This window comes from Vipera berus, assembly GCF_964194415.1.
Source record: "Vipera berus genome assembly, chromosome: Z".
NCBI lineage: Eukaryota > Metazoa > Chordata > Lepidosauria > Squamata > Viperidae > Vipera > Vipera berus.
The window spans coordinates 104,396,716-104,415,433 of record NC_138205.1 but is presented as its reverse complement, the minus strand read 5'-3'; the positions used below and the strand labels follow the sequence as shown (position 1 = coordinate 104,415,433).

The 18,718-nt window shown below is 38.4% G+C and overlaps 1 protein-coding gene across 1 annotated transcript in view; it reads right to left on the bottom strand.

Annotated features, from left to right (window-relative positions):
• LOC308677923 (uncharacterized protein C10orf67 homolog, mitochondrial) overlaps positions 1-18,718 on the bottom strand; it is a 69,300-nt gene that overhangs the window by 26,368 nt on the left and 24,214 nt on the right. Inside the window, exons 6-9 of the mRNA XM_081344631.1 lie at positions 5,489-5,630; positions 4,553-4,611; positions 3,370-3,441; positions 692-757 (exon numbers count right to left, since the gene is read on the bottom strand). Coding sequence (XP_081200757.1) covers positions 692-757; positions 3,370-3,441; positions 4,553-4,611; positions 5,489-5,630 — 339 coding nt within the window. The remainder of the gene's footprint in view (positions 1-691; positions 758-3,369; positions 3,442-4,552; positions 4,612-5,488; positions 5,631-18,718) is intronic.

Genomic DNA, 18,718 nt, shown 5'->3' with positions numbered 1-18,718 from the left:
CAATGTGTTTAATTCAAAAACAGGAAAATAAAATATTAAATATGGAAAGTGAGGACCCAGATTGTTGGGGGCAATTAAGCTAACTTTGTAATAATGCCGCTTGGGGTGTGTGTGTGAAAGCCCTAATAAGCAGGCATATACATAGAATGAAGGCTACTGCTAAGCTTGTAAGCCGCCCTGAGTCTTCGGAGAAGGGCGGGATATAAATGGAGTTATTTTTTTTTTAAAAAGTAGTCTTTGATTTACAACCATTTGTTTAATGTATAGATAGTCCTTGATTTACAACCATTTGCTTAATGATTGTTTAAAGTTATAATGGCCTCAGAAAAAGTATTTACAACTAATGTACCGCTCCCATGGTCAGGTGATCACAATTTGGGAACTTGATGACTGGCTTCTACTTAATAGTGTCCTGCAGTTATTTGGTCATGATTTGTGACTTTTTTTTTTAACTGATTTCTGGCAAAAAAAACCCACCCATTACCGAAACTGGATTTGCTTAACAACAGCATGACTCAATGACCAAATGATTTGCTTTACAATCACTCTAAAAATTGTTGTAACATTGGGTCCAACCTGACTTACAACTACAATTACTTACAGTGGAAATTCTGATATTGCTTGTAGTGATAAGCTGAGGACTATCTCTACAATAAAATAAAATACATTTATAGTCAACAGGCCAAATTACCTTTGCTACCGTCTGAGCTCCAGTTTCCTCTAATTTTCCAAGAGCATCTTGAGCTTCTTTCAGTTCCTTAAAAATAAATATACCGGTAAAATAGAATTAAACATCATTGAAATAACAAATGTGGTGCTGAAATCTCTGGCACTAGAAGGAAGATGTTTATTTTGCTTGATTTATAAACTAAGTTCCAATACAATCAATAGTGTTTTCACATGAGACTTTTCCTGCACTTACAAAGAATTAAGAACAAAAATATTTTACGATAATATTTAACAATGATGTATTTTTTAAAAAAAACATCTTGTTGTAATAAATCTAGCAACAATAATACAATTAGCAACAATACAATTAGCAACAATAATACAATAAACCCAATATTTATGATTTTAATCAACATTAACCTCTTTAACCACAAAGGACTTTAGTTTATTTATCACTACATTTATCATGATTCTATTGCAATAAGATGTTATTGGTTGAGCTCCTTTAAACTTGCTAGCTGAAAGAATTGCAAACATATCAGATTGAAGAAAATTAAAATGAATATTTAAAATCAACGGTAGATAAAATAATTCCTCTTCCTCTTTCTTATAAAAATAAACCCCAATCTTTCCAAATTTTATGAGATAGTTTTTACTATAATACCGTTCTATGTAGTGATTACTATCCACAAGGCAATATTGGGGAAATAGCTTCATAGTTATTTTCTTTTTGTATAGCGTAACACTGCAAATAGCCATATCATTTTGAACAGATATATGATTTTCTAACTTGAATTGAGGTGTAATTTCTAAAAGAAGCTGCTGTGTAAAATGCTCACTGGATATTGTCTATAACTGGAATATGACTATTCTACTGTTACAAAACTGAAATTCCAAGCATCCCTCACTCAGTCATTCATGCTGGAGCTGCTGGGATCACAGTTCAATGATCCCAATGTTCATTGGTTCCCCAACATTGTTTACCATAATGCAATATTAAAAAACTCTTCATTGTTCTGGAAAGAATAAAGTAAAGGTAAAGGTAAAGGTTCCCCCGCACATGCGTGCTAGTCGTTTCCAACTCTAGGGGCCGGTGCTCATCTCCGTTTCAAAGCCGAAGAGCCAGCGCTTGTCCGAGGACGTCTCCGTGGTCATGTGGCCGGAATGACTAGACGCCAAAGGCGCACGGAACGCTGTTACCTTCCCACCGGAGTGGTCCCTATTTTTACGTGCTTTCGAACTGCTAGGTTGGCAGAAGCTGGGACGAGTAACAGGCGCTCACTCTGTTACGCGGCACTCGGGATTCGACCTGCCAAACTGCCGACCTTCTGATCGACAAGCTCAGCGTCCTAACCCACTGAGCCACCGCATCCCTTTCTGGAAAGAATAGATTATCTTAAAAACAAAATGGCAGCATATTGACCATTTATAAAAATATAAAATAAACAACATTTTTCATTCATTTCTCTGTGCTGCAACAGCTCTGAAGATTCTTGTCCTTTTCTTTTTCTTTACAGATTTATAATGAAACAATATGGTTCTCCCCAGGTTTGATCTTCAGCTCAAGGACCTACATGGTCCTGAGCTTAACAAAATAGAATGAACAAATAAATTGTAATTAGGCTCAGAATGTAACTGCAAAAAGGAAAAGTGATTATTTAGCAGGTTTGGTTTACTCTTCATAACATCTTCTACTCTGATCAGCCACATTCTTTGGCAAATTTTAAAAAAGTGAATCAAGATGTGTTTGATTTTAATGTATTTTATAATCAATATGATATTTAACCTGCTGTAAACAAAACAAATTGGCATTGACCAATATGAAACCAAGTTACTTAAGAGAAGAGAAAAAATAAAACATAAATTAAAAGCATAATCAGAACCATCAGGACTATTAGTTGTTTTAAGCAACACTGAACTGGATGTAGTGTGCAAATACTGAAAAGTTTATAGAGATAGCTTTTATCTATGTAATGGTAAATAGTGAAGGTAATTCCAATAGTAAAAAAAATATTTCTGATATTACTATGTATTCACATTCATTTTTATATAGCTCAGAAAAAACATAAAAACACAAGAGCCCTGGTGGCACAGTTGTTAGAATGCAGTATTGCAGTCTAATTCTGCTGACTGCCAGCAGTTTGATTCTGACTGACTCAAGGTTGACTCAGCCTTCCATCCTTCCAAAGTCAGTAAAATGAGGACCCAGACTGTTGGGGGCAATATGCTGACTCTGTAAACTGCTTAGAGAGGGCTTTAAAGCATTGTGAAGTGGTTTTTAAGTCTAAATGCTATTGCTATTGCTACAAAACACATAAAATAACATCTTTCATGGGCCTTGACATATGAGGAAATCCTCCATAGTATATATACTCTCCATAATAGATAGTACACTAAGCTGCTTTGAAAGATCCAGTTTTCAAAGGCAATACACATCTTCCCCAAATATACATCAATATTATTATTTAATTTGATGATGGAGGCCTGCTGGCATAAAATTAGTTCTGAAGTTCCAATGCAAATTGATGCATGATTTTTGAATTAATAAATGTTAATGAGGAAATTTGGAGAGTGAAATATTGGGCATAACATTTGTACAGATATCATCGCAACAGTCTGTTTTCCAGGCTTAGGAGAGGCAGACTAAAAAAAAAAAAAAGATTTATCTAAACGGTTTAATTTTTTTGAATAGAATCTTACCTGAGCTTTTGCTTGCACTCTCTTCTTCTCTTTGTCAAGTTCTGCCTTCAGTAATTCGTGAGCATTTGTTAACTAATTAAAAAAAAAACATTATGGAGCTTTAGATTACAAGAGGAAAGTTTTTTTAAAAAATATAATGTCTGAATACTTATGCCAATGTGATATTTCAGTTTTTTCTTTTTTAATAAATTTACAGACATTTCTAAAAATCTGTTTTCACTTTGTCGTTGTGGGGTAATGAGTGTAGACTAATGAGAAAAAAATGAATTTCAACAATTGTGTACCGTAACACAATTGAGAAAAGTGAAGAGGGGGGTCTGAATACTTTCTGAATGCACTGTAGTTAATGTACATAATGTATACTTAATGTATATATAATCTCATAATACTGTTAAAGTTTATGATCTTGTGGGGCTGCATTACTAGCTGTCCAGATATCACATGTGGCCCATGTGGTTTGGACATACCTGGTCTGAAAGAACAAAGAAAAGTCCTTTACATCCTTTTGCCCATTACCAACTTGGAAGTTTTAAAAAGTGTGTGTTTAACTTTATTTACTAACTTCTCTACTCTTGACAACTTAGAAAATTCATCTAATGCAGTGGTCCCCAACCTTTCTGGCTCTGCAGATTGGCAGCTGCTGCAACAGGGAGGAGAAGGAAATGGTTTCACATGCATGCCTGCCGTTTGCACAAATGGAGCTTCCCACATCGTCTACTGCTTGCACGACTTGGTTCTCAGTGGGTCATGGACTGGCACCAGGCCACAGACTGGGAGTTGGGGACCCCTCCTCTAATGTATATACATCATATTTATGATTATTAATAATGAACTATTATTATTGTCAATGATTCCATTCTGTTTCCAAAAATTCAACCTTATGAAATTGCTATTATATGAAATAGCACCAGACTTGTCAAATCAGAAACATCATATTACTTTCCATTTATATAATTTGGTATTTCATTCTGCTTTTCCAGCTTGCATCGAACCGAGGTGAACTTCAGGATGCATGATTTCCACAGAAATCCTATATTTTGAAAACAGTTTATAAAAGGCAACAAGCTAGGAACAATAGAATGGTAGGGATCATCTTTTAAATATTTTTAGTGAATTCCTAGATTCCTGCATCTATTGTACAAGTTAATCAATCACTGACATAAATAAATAAAGGATACAGTACCTTTTCCATTGCCTTCATATCTTTTTCCATTTTGTTCTGCAAAAGTTTTATTTCATTCTCTGAAAGAAGCAAGGATAAGGCGGGGATAAGGCACACCATGAAATTACATGGCTATTTGAATAGATTCATATTGTGCACTGCAGGTCAGTCGGGTCCATGGTAGATGGAAGGCAGTGGGCAGACTGATGACCTTCACAACTGCCCTTGACCTTCACAGAATTCCGCCTGCTGTTCAGCTGGCTGGTCAGAGAGAGAGGGTGATTGAGAAATAAGTTCAAGAGCCAAGTGTATCTGAGCACCCTTTGCTTTTCATTAATACTCACAGCTGATACAAAATGCTTTAGCAGGTGGTTCTAAATTTTGCGAAAGATATGGGCAAATCATAAGAGATGATAAAACTGCAAAAATGTTGACTTCATGCTAATTTATATTCCCATCCAACAGTATCATGTTTCAGTATTTTGTTTTTGCTACATGTACTTTGTTATTATTAGTATGTCTTAACATCTGGTTTTGATATGGGCTTAGTTGCTCCAAAACGTCTTAATTTCTAGAAAGCAGAGATGACATGTTTGCAAATTTCTAATTTTCCACTTTTTGGTGTGCAGCAAGGAGAAGTAATCTATTGTATACACATATATGTGTATACCACATTAATAGGCATTTTTCCTAATTTCTTCATTTATTATTTAGTAGAAGTTGATAAATACTGTTATCTTCTTTTTACCAGAATAAATATCCAGAAAATAAGCATATAAATAAAAATTAATTGCACTGTCTATCAAAGTTCAAGACCAACTCAAATTAAAGAGCAAAATAAAAAGAAATGAGCAATTGCTGGTTAGATACTATTCTGCCATTTATTTTTCTATATACTTTTTCTGTTTTCCTGCATATGATGTTATCTCTAATGATTGATTTACAGGCAAAATTTACCTAAGTTAGTCTGCTCTTTCGCTCCCTGCTTCATAGTTTCTTGAAGTTGTGTGTTTCTTTCAATCAGGCTAATTATTTGTTCTCTCAACTCTCGCATCTGTTCCCGATGCCACTCCACAGTAACATACCCTTCAAGTTGAAGCTGAAAGATTAAGAAGCCATCTATTTCTAAAGCAAGAGGCATAAAAGAATAACAAAATGTAAATCTGATGCTGGGATGGGGGGGGGCGATGGATACACAATGGTTATACAATGCCGCTATCATAAAAATTTCTGAATCCTGTCATGTAAGTTATAATGTGAATGGAAGGAAAAGCTAGGAGATGAAATAGAACTTGCCGAAGAAAAGCTTTGGTCCTGCTTATACAAAGACGGAAACATGTGGGGCTGTATTATTGACAGGCATAATACATATCATACTGTTTGTTTGCCCTCATCATTCAGGCCAATTTATTGTAGAAGCTGCATCCCAAAGGCAGCTGGGGCCTATCCAGTCCACCCACCCTTATCTCTCAGTTTAGAAGGGCCGTCTGTAACTAGGCAAGCAAGAGAAACCATGGACAGACAGCTCCAGGGGGCTGCAATGTGCAGGGCTAAGGAGAGGGAGGGGGTGCCTTGTTGTCTTTGTGCCATTTCTCAGTGACAGGGCTGCCACTGCAGTGACGAGTACATCACATGTCAAAATTGAAGAAATTTCCAGGCTGGGAGCCACATGGAGTCCGTCAGGCAGTCTTATAGCAATATAGTTGGCTTTTTGCTTCGTGCTGAAGCCACCCAGAGCCAATTCATATTCTCAGCTTTAGACCAGTTTTGCATGCACATCACACATAGGCTATTCGGTTTGGAGTTGTTTTTTTTAAAAAAAAATGCCGTTGAAGGTTTTGGGTAAATCTCCATGCAAGCAGTGATAACCTTGAAGGAAAGTTTCAGGACAGCATACAACAAAAGACTTTAAAGTTATACTTTTAGTAAAGCAAACTCATTTACATTTTTATTATGCATGGCCTTTGTTAAAATCTGGACACATTCATTATGGAAAAGACTTTGTATGCATCCAAGCTTATTGGGAGAATTACTCTTTCTTCTTTTCTGCTTCAAAGCTATTTAGAACATTTGCATACATTGTTAAATGGCTGTTGAGATTTTACTGCTGCATATTTCTTTTAATGAGATGGAGGGGAAAAAAGGAAGTTGTAACACAACTTTATAATGATCTAAGAACATAACAGTGAATTCTGAGATCTTTTTTTAAAAAAATCGTGACACCTAGCACTAAATAGCTGAATTACTTAAAGATATGGTATTATTAAATTTTTAGGTAATTATTAGGTAATTCTTTTCTACATCATCCGAAGATAAAAAGAAAGGAAAACTAATAACATGATATTGACAATTTAGAAGTAAACTGAAATGCTATATAGAATATATTCATGGCAAAATACATCTAAGAAACAAATATAGTTTAGACATGTTCAAATATATTATTATATATTTTATTGTATGTTGATTTATTTCTTCCAGTTAGGCATCTGAGAATGATAAAGCTCATGTTTTTGCATAGTATCTTTTAATTCCAAAATGTTTTAATGTGCCTCAAACTCTTCCTTTTTCTGATGAAAAAATTCAGTTTATTGGGCACTGACATCAGTTTCGCTTGTTTGGGTTGGTTTACCAAATATAGGCATTCTCCAAGATCCATACTTATGTTCAGAGTCATATGATCTGGCACACCCTTTTGACACAGTAATAGATAACTTCAGATATCTAGTTTTCTTCCATGTTCACATCATTAAGCAGTGTCTGCAGGATGGCAAATTGGTTTGCTAATTATGTTTGGAATTCTTCTTTATGTCCTGATTCAGCCTGGTTTGACTACTACAGCTTTGCTGATGGTACCATCTGTCATTTTATGTATTGGAGTTTAAGTTGAATCATTGCTCAGATTATAGCATAATGATTGGACCTGCAATCAACACTTTGCATAACATGTACATCTCTGAGGGATGATGAAGCTTAAAATAATAAAACATTTCAAACTTTTGAAGAGGGAATTATAGGAGAGTTTGGGGTACCAAGTTAAAGCCTCTGATGCATCTTTCCAGAGGAAAAAAAAGGACAGCTATATTGTGACAAATTAGGCAACTACCTGACTACAAAAACAATTTTTCAGGAAAATCACACGGTCAGCTTAGTCATAGAATCTTTGGAAGGCCAAAGAGTGCAGATATACTGGGAAAAGTTTCTTGGGGGCAAGAAGAGCTTTAGGTAAGAAAAAGAAAGTAACTCTTAGAAAGAAACAATGGTTTTATAGACCATAGTTATACCCTAATGCAGGGGTCCCCAACCCTCAGTCCGTGGACCCATACCGGTCTGCAGCATGCCAGCAACCTGTCCGCACAAACAAGCAAAGCCCCATCCGCGCAATGTAGGCAGCACACAAAACCACGCCCCCTCCAGTCCGTGGAATAACATCTCTCCAGGTAACCAGTCCCTGGTGCCCCAAAGATTGGGGACCTCTGCCCTAATAGCGCCATGGGCTTCATTAGGCACATAATATGTTACATCCAATGAAATAACTGGTTTCTCTATCCAATCACATTTGGATATTTAATTTGCATAAATCTCAACAGAAAGATGTCACCCACTTCTCTTTAGGCCTATCTTTGTCTCTGCCAATAAATAAATAATACTAATGCTAATGCTAATGCTACTACTGCTGCCACTACGACTACTACTATGATTATTACTACTACTGCTACTACTGCTACTACTGCTACTATTACTACTACTACTACTACTAATAATAATAATAAAGTAATAGAAAACAAAGAGGCTAAAGTGCTCTGACACTTTAGAATTTAAACAGACAGGCACTTGCCACATAAGAAGTCAGACTTAACAATTGTTGATAATTGCAGTCATTGGTAAAGACAGAAATTTCAAGTTACATTATATTCCAATTAATGCTGCCTTCTGCAATTGACTGATGCTGAATTTGTCAAAACTAATAGTGCTCAAGTGGTGCTCCAATTGTTTTGGAATTGCATCCAAGGCACCTATGACTATTGGTTCTATCTTTGCTTTCTTTTGTCACAGTCATTCTGTTTCTATTTGCATGTACATATTTTGCTATCTTTTCCAGTTCCTTCTTTTCTATTCTGCTGTACATCTCTGAGGGATGATGAATCGTATTACATCTTAACAACAACAACAACAACAACAACAACAACCCCCTGCTCAGGCAGGAAACCCTATACCATTTTGGACAAATGGCAGTCCAGTCTCTTCTTAAAAACTTCCAGTGTTGGAGCATTCACTACTTCTGGACGTAGGTTGTTCCACTGGTTAATTGTTCTAGCTGTCAGGAAGTTTCTCCTTAGTTCTAGGTTGCTTCTCTCCTTGACTAGTTTCCATCTGTTGCTTCTTGTCTTGCCTTCAGGCGCTTTGGAGAATAGCTTGACTCCCTCTTCCTTGTGGCAGCCCCTGAGATATTGGAACACTGCTATCATGTCCCCTGCTCATCCTTCTCTTCGTTAAACTAGACATACCCAATTCCCACAATCGTTCCTTATATGTTTTAGCCTCCAGTCTCCTAATCATCTTTGTTGCTCTTCTCTGTACCCTTTCTAGAGTCTCAACATCTTTTTTACATCGTGGTGACCAAAACTGGATGCAGTATTCCAAGTGTGGCCTTACCAAGGCATTGTAAAGTGGTATTAATACTTCATGTGATCTTGATTCTATCCCTCTGTTAATGCAGCCCAGCACTGTGTTGGCTTTTTTGGCAGCTGCAGCACACTGCTGGCTCATATTTAAATGATTGTCCACTAGGATTCCGAGATCCCTCTCACAGTTACTATTGAGCAAGGTACCCCTTATACTATACCTGTACATTTGGTTTTCCTTGCCTAAATGTAGAACCTTACTTTTTTCACCACTGAATTTCATTTTGTTAGATAGCGCTCAGTGTTCAAGTCTGTCCAGATCCTCCTGTATCTTAAGCCTGTCTTCTGGAGTGTTGGCTATTCCTGCCAGCTTGGTGTCGTCTGCAAATTTGATGAGTTCCCTATCTATCCAAATCGTTGATGAAGATGTTGAAGAGCACTGGGCCCAGAACAGAGCCCTCGGGCACTCCACTACACACTTCCCTCCATGTAGATGTGGTTCCATTGAGGACCACAGGCTGAGTACGGCCAGTCAGCCAGCTACAAATCCATCTGGTGGTGATGCTGTCTAACCAACATTTTTCTATCTTATCGAGTAGTAGGTTGTGATCTACTTTATCAAATGCCTTAGTGAAGTCCAAATAAATTATATCCACAGCATTCCTCTGATCCATTAATTTTGTCACTTGGTCAAAGAATGCAGTAAGATTTGTCTGGCATGATCTGCTTTTGACAAACCCATGTTGGCTTTTAGTAATGACTTTGTTTGCCTCTAGGTGTTCGCTGATTCGTTGTTTGATTATCTTTTCCAGAATCTTCACAGGTATCCTTCCATTAAAGTATTGAAGTTTGCAGATAATACAACAGTCATTAGTCTCATTCAAGACTGTGACAAATCTGCATACAGATGGGAGGTTGAATCCTGTGGTGCATCTGGAACAATCTGGAGCTGAATACACTTAAACTGTAGAGATGATAGTGGATTTTAGGAGGAGTCCTCCTATTCTACTATCTCTTACAATATTAGACAACACAGTATCAACAGTAGAAACCTTTAACTTTCTGGGTTCCATAATCTCCCAGGATTTGAAATCTAACATTAAAACCATCATTAAAAAGGCACAACAAAGAATGTTCTTCCTGTATCGACTAAGAAAGTTCAGACTGCCCAAGGAGCTGCTGATACAATTCTACAGAGGAATTGTTTGAATCTGTTGTTTGTACCTCTATAACTGTCTGATTTGGCACAGCAACTTCAATAGATAATTAGGACTGCAGAAAAAAACAATTGCAAACAGTTTGCCTTCCATTGAGGACCTGTATACTGTGCAAGTCAGAAAGAGGGCTGAGAAAATATGTACAGAAACCCCCTCACACCCAGGACATAAGCTGTTTCAATTTCTTTCCCTCAGGACGCTGTAGCAGAGTGAGCGCCTGCTACTCGTCCCAGCTTCTGCCAACCTAGCAGTTCGAAAGCATGTAAAAATGCAAGTAGAAAAATAGGGACCACTACGGTGTGAAGGTAACAGCGTTCCGTGCGCCTTTGGTGTCCAGTCATGCCGGCCACATGACCACGGAGATGTCCTCGGACAAGCGCTGGCTCTTCGGCTTTGAAACGGAGATGAGCACCGGCCCCTAGAGTCGGAAACGACTAGCACGCATGTGCGGGGAAACCTTTACCTTTACCTTTACTTATGATTACATTACTTTGTTGTTTGTATGTATACTGAGAACTTATGCACCTGACACAAATTCCTTGTATGTTCAATCACACTTGGCCATTAAAGAGTATTCTATTCTATATTCTATTGTAATAGCTTACATCCTGTGACAATACCTCTAACAACATCCATATCTACCTATCCCAGATCCTTGGGAAGGGCTCAATAGGCAGACAAAAAGGCCAACTGGCTGACTGTGCAATAGACCATAATAACAAGGAATAGTAACAATAATACATAGATTAAAAAGAAAACAAAAACACAAATTAGTGGACTCAGTGGACCACTGTGTCTTTTTGTGCCATCAATTTTCTATGTTTCTGTTTCGAAAAACATAGATGGAAAAGTTGACGGTACAGCAACATGATCGGAGAAATGTTAGAACTGACGGGAACAAAGAAATTGGTTTAGGGCAATCCTCAGTCAAAGCAGTTTAGCAGAAGTTTGTTAGATATGTTAGGAACATTAGAACTTAAGAAGAAACTCAAAAAGAGGAGAAGGGTAGGGGGAAAAAAAAGGTCAGGAAGCAAATTATTAAAAATACAGATCAAATTGAGAATACCCAAAAAAGAAGGGTCAGAATGGCAGTTGGAGGTGAATTCTGAGCCTAAGAAAACAGACAAAATCATAGGGAAAGAAATCAGAAAAAGGAAAAGAATTAGAAGGACCATTCCAGAACGTTACCTGGCACAGAAAGAAAGGAATCGGCAAGACATTTCTAAAAGCACAGCAGAAATGGGAGAACAAGTTGCAACAGAAAATTTCCCTTGGATTTCAAAACCAGATTTCCCTCAGCTAAGAAGAGCCTTATATGTCTGATTAGTTCTTCTAGTTGTTTTGAACATTTGTGTAATTTATTTTGTAAAGGCAATCATTTTTATTCATTGTCCTATTTATATTTGCTATTGTAAAAAGCAGAAAGAGCAAATGAGGCCTCTTTTAATGGAGATCTACAGTAACAGACCCTTCAGTACAAGTAGTCCTTGACTTACCACCACAATTGAACCCAAAATTTATGTTGCTAAGTGAGACAGTTATTAAGTGAATTTTACCCCACTTACGAGCTTTCTTGTCACAGTTGTTAAATGAATCACTGCAGTTGTTAAGTTAGTAACATGGTTTGTTTTGACTTTGTTTGTCAGAAAGTCATAAAAGGTGATCATAAAAGGAACTGCAACTATTGTAAGTATGAGCCAGTTGCAAAGCGTCTGAATTTTGATCACGCGATGCTAAATGTGAAAAAAGGTCATAAGTCAATTTTTTCAGCGCAGTTTTAACTTTGAACAGTCATTAAATGAAATGTTGTAAATCGAGGACTACCTGTAATCCTTATTAGAGATAATCCCCTGATACATCATTATTGACAAATAGTTCCCTACTGAGCTCTTAAATAGAGGCCACCTGTGAAGTAAATACATTTTTGTTACCAAGAGAATTATCAAAATACTAAAAGATTCTCAAGGGCAGGATTGGACAACCTGTTGCCCTGACCCAATTCATGTCCATCTATATATTACTAAAATTCTCACTGATAATTTTTCACTGGGTCAAATGGTGAATCACAAAGCAACAATTTTTGAACTAAGGTACTAAGGTGGGCTAATTCACAAAAGGGCCAAATCTGGGACCCCAGCGTCCTGAAGAAGTGAAATTTGGGGAAGCTGTGAGTGCTCAGTGCTATTGGCTTCTGCTGGGCTGCGACTACGGTCATGGGATTTTCGTTTTTAGTGTTCCATGACAGTCTCCCAGGCAGTTTCACAATCCTTGGCTCCCTTTCTCACCTAGTGGCAGTTATTTACCTGCCAGCTGGGAAGGGAAGGGAAGGGAATGGAAGGGTATGGAAAGAAAGGGAAGGGAAGGAGATTCTTTGCCAGATTCCCACAAGGAAATTCAATGAGGAAATGAGCAGGAAGTTAAAATCGCTCCTATTTGACTGCTCTTTTTATTTGTTTGTTTCTCTGCTTCAGTAAAGAAATATCTCTGAAATGATGACCCAACAAGGTAAGGTCTAGCTTTGAATAATGATGCCAAATGGTGAAATGTCAGTCATGATATCACAGTGCAAGCTCTTTTGTTTTGTACTTCACTTAATTAATATCACTTAATTATGTTTAGGGAACAGCTTGTATTGAGATGGCACAATATTGTTGTTGTTGTTAGCTGCGAAGTCGTGTCTGACCCATCGTGACCCTATGGACAACGTTCCTCCAGGCCTTCCTGTCCTCTACCATCTTCTGGAGTCCATTTAAGCTCATGCCTACTGCTTCAGTGACTCCATCCAGCCATCTAATTCTCTGTCATCCCCTTCTTCTCTTGCCCTCAATCTTTCCCAGCATTAGGCTCTTCTCCAGTGAGTCCTTCCTTCTCATTAGGTGGCCAAAGTATTTGAGTTTTAGCTTTAGGATCTGGCCTTCTAAAGAGCAGTCAGGGTTGATCTCCTCTAGGACTGACCAGTTTGATCGCCTTGCAGTCCAAGGGACTCGCAGGAGTCTTCTCCAGCACCAGAGTTCAAAGGCCTCAATTCTTTGGCGCTCAGCCTTTTTTATGGTCCAACTTTCACTGCCATACATTGCAACTGGAAAGACCATAGCCTTGACTATACGCACTTTTGTTGACAGGGTGATGTCTCTGCTTTTTAGTGTGTGGTCTAGATTTGCCATGACTTTCCTCCCGAGGAGCAAGTGTCTTTTAATTTCTTGGCTACAGTCCCCATCTGCAGTGATCTTGGAGCCCAGGAAAATAAAATCTGTCACTACCTCCATTTCTTCCCCATCTATTTGCCAGGAATTGAGAGGGCCGGATGCCATGATCTTGGTTTTTTTAATGTTAAGTTTCAACCCACGTTTTGCACTCTCCTTCACCCGCAGCAAGAGGCTCTTTAGTTCCTCTTCACTTTCTGCCATTAGAGTGGTATCATCTGCATATCTTAGGTTGTTGATATTTCTTCCGGCAATCTTAATTCCAACTTTTGATTCATCTAGCCCTGCCTTTCTCATGATGTGCTCTGCATATAAGTTAAATAGGCAGGCTGAAGGAAGGACTATGGAATAAAAGGAGCAGGCAGAGCGGTACAAGAGGAAAGGATGAAGAGGATTATTATATTTTACTCTCGAGCTTGATGGACTTTTTTAAACTTAAAGTGAAAGTGCGTCACAAGTGGAAGTAAAAGATGGCGGCTAAACCTCCCTCAAAAACTCTTCGGAGTGCTGGAACTTCTCCGACGCAACAATCATCATTGCAGGCGTTGCATCCTCCTGATGTATTGACACCGAAGGATCTACAAGATGCTCTTGAAAAACATGCCCAGGTAATTCTGGAATCAATGGGTGATAAATTTGCACGGATGGAGGAGAAATTGGAGAAATTGGAGGAGAGAATGGAAGAGAGGATGGAACAGAAGTTCAGTGTGATGAAGGCAGACATTTTGTCTTCAGTGTATAAAGTGGCTGAATGTGTGGAAGACCTGGATGAAAAAGTGGAAGATTTGACTCAAAAGAATGCCATATTAGAAGCAAAAGTATTGGAGAATGAAGATTTAAGAGACAAAATGGACAGAGAATTGAGTCTTGCTCAATATTATCAGATGCAGTTTGCTGTTAGAATCAGAGGCTTAAAAGAGAATATTAAGGAAGATCTAAAGCAGCTGATTTCTGAGGCTCTGGAAGTGGTATTGAACCAGCCAGCATCTGAAATAAAGGGAGGCATGGATAAAGTGTTTCGTGTGAATTCATGGATTGCTAGACAGAGAAAGCTGCCTAGAGATGTGGTGGTTTATTTTGTAAAGAGGGAAATTAGAGATGAAGTTATACAAGCTGCCTATGATTCTAAAGTTGTGATTGCTGATCAAGAAGTTTTGGTTCTAAAAGAAATTCCTCCAAAGATTTTAAGGAGAAGGAAGGATTTTACATTTCTTGTGCAAGAGCTCAAACAACGAGATATAAGGTTCAGATGGGAGATCCCAGTTGGGTTGATGGTGATGCACAAAGGTAAAAGGTACCGTTTGGTTACTGTGATGCAGGCGCGTGATTTTTACAATAACGTTTTAAAAGCAACCCCATTATTACTTTTGGAAGCTGCAAAGAGATCTGGAGAAGGAGAACATCAAGAGGCTGAAGATGGACAGACAGAGGAGAACGGTGCTGGAGGAGATCAAGCTACAACTTCTTTGGATGATCTTAGAGAGCAGAGGGTGACGCGTGCTGCTTTAAAACGATTAAAAAATAAAAAATAAAAGAACAAGATCAGCAGAAGTCTATAGAACTTTCACAACGTACTTATAGCCAAGCAGTGGGAGGAGCACGGCCTAAAAAAGATAGTCCTATCAGAGCAGCGCTTTAAGAGCTTTGGGATGATATGCATGACAACTAAATTTTTAACTTGGAACGTTAATGGACTAAATTCACCACAGAAGAGGCAGAAAGTTTTTCAATATTTAAAACAATTCAAGATAGATGTTATATGTTTGTAAGAAACGTATATTAGGGTTGTGGATCAAAAGTATTTACTGAACTCAAGGTTGGGTACGCGATCTGTTGCTTCTGCAATGAATAAGAAAAATGGAGTGGTTGTTTATGTTAAAAGTGCTTTAACAGCAGACTTAATTGAAGCAGATAAGCATGGAAGATACGTTATGATAGAGCTGCTGCTAGAAGGCAAAAAGACGCTTTTAGTTGGATTATATGCTCCTAATTAACAACAAGCTGACTTTTTTAGTTTACTTTATACAAAGCTTACCCAGTTGGATTATAAATCTGTTATTTTTATGGGGGATTGGAATGGTGTTTTGGATGTACAGATGGACAAGGCTGGAGCTTTTAAGCGCGTCCCAAGTCATGCTAGATTGCCTAAATCCTTTTTTTGAAATGAAGATTTTATATTAATAGTGTTTGTAGTTATTTTATATGAGCTAGAGAGTGATAGATTTTAGAGTTTACGGTTGTTAGCATGTGGTTGTTTATGATTCTTTTTTTTGTTTTTTATACCTTGTACTTAGCTCTGGGAAGTCGGGGGGGGGAGGGGGGGAGGGGTAAGGAGGGAGGGATAGGGGAGGGGTAGGGGGGTTTGTTAAAGATAAAATGTATGATAAAACTTTTTAATAAAAAAAAATAAGTTAAATAGGCAGGGCGACAGTATACAGCCTTGCCGGACTCCTTTCCCAATTTTGAACCAATCAGTGGTTCCGTGTCCAGTTCTCACTGTTGCTTCTTGGCCCTCATATAGGTTTCTCAAGAGACAAATAAGATGGTCTGGTACGCCCATCTCTTTAAGAACTTGCCACAGTTTTTTATGATCCACACAATCAAAGGCTTTAGCATAGGCAATGAAGCAGAAATAGATGTTTTTCCGGAACTCTCTAACTTTCTCCATGATCCAGCGTATGTTGGCAATTTGATCTCTAGTTCCTCTGCCTCTTCAAAATCCTGCCTGTACTTCTGGTAGTTCTCGATCCACATACTGCTGGAGTCTAGCTTGTAGGATTTTAAGCATAACTTTACTAGCATGAGAAATGAGTGCAATGGTGCGATAGTTTGAACATTCTTTGGCACTGCCTTTCTTTGGAATTGGAATGTAAACTGATCTTTTCCAATCCTGTGGCCACTGTTGAGTTTTCCAAATTTGCTGGCAAATTGAGTGTAGCACTTTTACTGCACTGTCTTTTAAGATTTTGAATAGCTCAGCTGGAATACTGTCACCTCCACTAGCTTTGTTGTTGCTCAGCTTTTCTAAGGCCCACTTCACTTCACATTCTAGGATGTCTGGCTCAAGGTCAGTGACCACCTTATTGTGATTATCAGGGATGTTAAGCTCATTCTTGTATAGTTCTTCTGTGTAATTTTGCCATCTCTTCTTAATCTCTTCTGCCTCTGTTAGGTCCCTGCCATTTTGGTCCTTTATCATGCCCATTTTTGCATGAAACGTTCCCTTCATCTCTCCAATTTTCTTGAAAAGATCTCTGGTCCTCCCTATTCTATTGTTTTCTTCTATTTCTTTGCACTGTTCATTTAAGAAGGCATTCTTATCTCTTCTAGCTATTCTCTGGAATTCTGCATTCAATTGGGCGTATCTTTCTTTTTCTCCCTTGCCTTTCACTTCCCTCCTGTCCTCAGCTATTTGCAAAGCTTCCTCAGACAGCCATTTTGCTTTCTTGCATTTCTTTTTCTTTGGGATGGTTTTGGTTGCTACCTGTTGTACAATGTTGCGAACCTCTGTCCATAGTTCTTCAGGCAATCTGTCTATCAGATCTAATTCCTTAAATCTATTTGTCACCTCCACTGTATATTCAACAGGGATATGATTTAATTCATACCTGAGTGGCCTAGTGCTTTCCCCTACTTTCTTCAGTTTAAGCCTAAACTTTGCAACGAGAAGCTCATGGTCTGAGCCACAATCAGCTCCTGGTCTTGTTTTTACTGACTGTATAGAGGTTCTCCATCTTTGGCTGCAGAGCATATAGTCAATCTGATTTCTGTGTTGACCGTCTGGTGATGTCCATGTGTAGAGCCGTCTCTTGGGTTGTTGGAAAAGAGAGTTTGCTATGACCATCGTATTCTCTTGACAAAATTCTATCAGCCTGTGCCCTGCTTCATTTTGTACTCCAAGGCCAAACTTGCCTGTTATTCCGGTTATCTTCTGGCTTCTTACTTTAGCATTCCAATCACCCATGATGGTAAAGACATCATTTTTTGGTTTTAGTTCTATAAGGTGCTGTAGGGCTTCATAGAACTGGTCAATTTCATCCTCTTCAGCACTGGTGGTTGGGGCATAGACTTGGACTACTGTGATATTGAATGGTTTGCCTTGGATTCGAACTGAGATCATTCTGTCATTTTGGGGATTGTATCCTGGTGTTGCTTTTCCTACTCTTTTATTGACTATGAAGGCTACTCCATTTCTTCTTAGGGATTCTTGCCCGCAGTAGTATACCTTATTTATTTATTTATTTATTTATTGATGGGATTTATATCCCGCCCTATCTCCCGAAGGACTCAGGGTGGCTAACAACAAAAACATATAATAAGTACAGAAATCAAGATAAAAATAAAATTGAAATCATCTGTGCAATAAATTCACCCATTCCTGTCCATTTTAGTTCGCTGATACCTAAGATGTCGATGTTCAGTCTTGTCATCTCTTGTTTGACCACGTCCAGCTTTCCTTGATTCATTGATCTTACATTCCAGGTTCCTATGGAGAAAAATCTTTACAGCATTGGACTTTCCTTTCACCACCAGACACATCCACAGCTGAGTGTCCTTTCGGCCTTGGCCCAGTCGCTTCATTCTTTCTGGAGCTACTAGTACTAGCCCTCTGCTCTTCCCCAGTAGCATATTGGACGCCTTCCGACCTGAGGGGCTCATCTTCCAGTGTCATATCCTTTTGCCTTTTGGTACTGTTCATAGGGTTTTCATGGCAAAGATACTGGAGTGGGTTGCCATTTCCTTCTCCAGTGGATCACGTTTTGTTAGAACTCTCTGCTATGAACTTTCCTTCTTGGGTGGCCCTGCAGGGCATAGCTCATAGCTTCATTGAATTACGCAAGCCCCTTCGCCACGACAAGGCAGTAATCCATGAAGGGGTGGCACAATATACTTTGCTTCATTTGCTTTCCTTGCCTCTCAGCAGATGCTTATAATCCCATTTGCAGCCTCCAGCACACCCAAAGTTGGTTCAGGCAAATTTAGTAGCAAAATAGCTTTTCTGCTCAACATTTTAAAAAAAAAGATGGAGAAAAAAACCCAAATGAATCTAAATAATCTCCAATAAAAATCTGCCTCTAGATGTTCATAAACATCAAACAATATAAAGAAGTGATTAGTATGCATTTCCTGTTATGTTCTCCCACC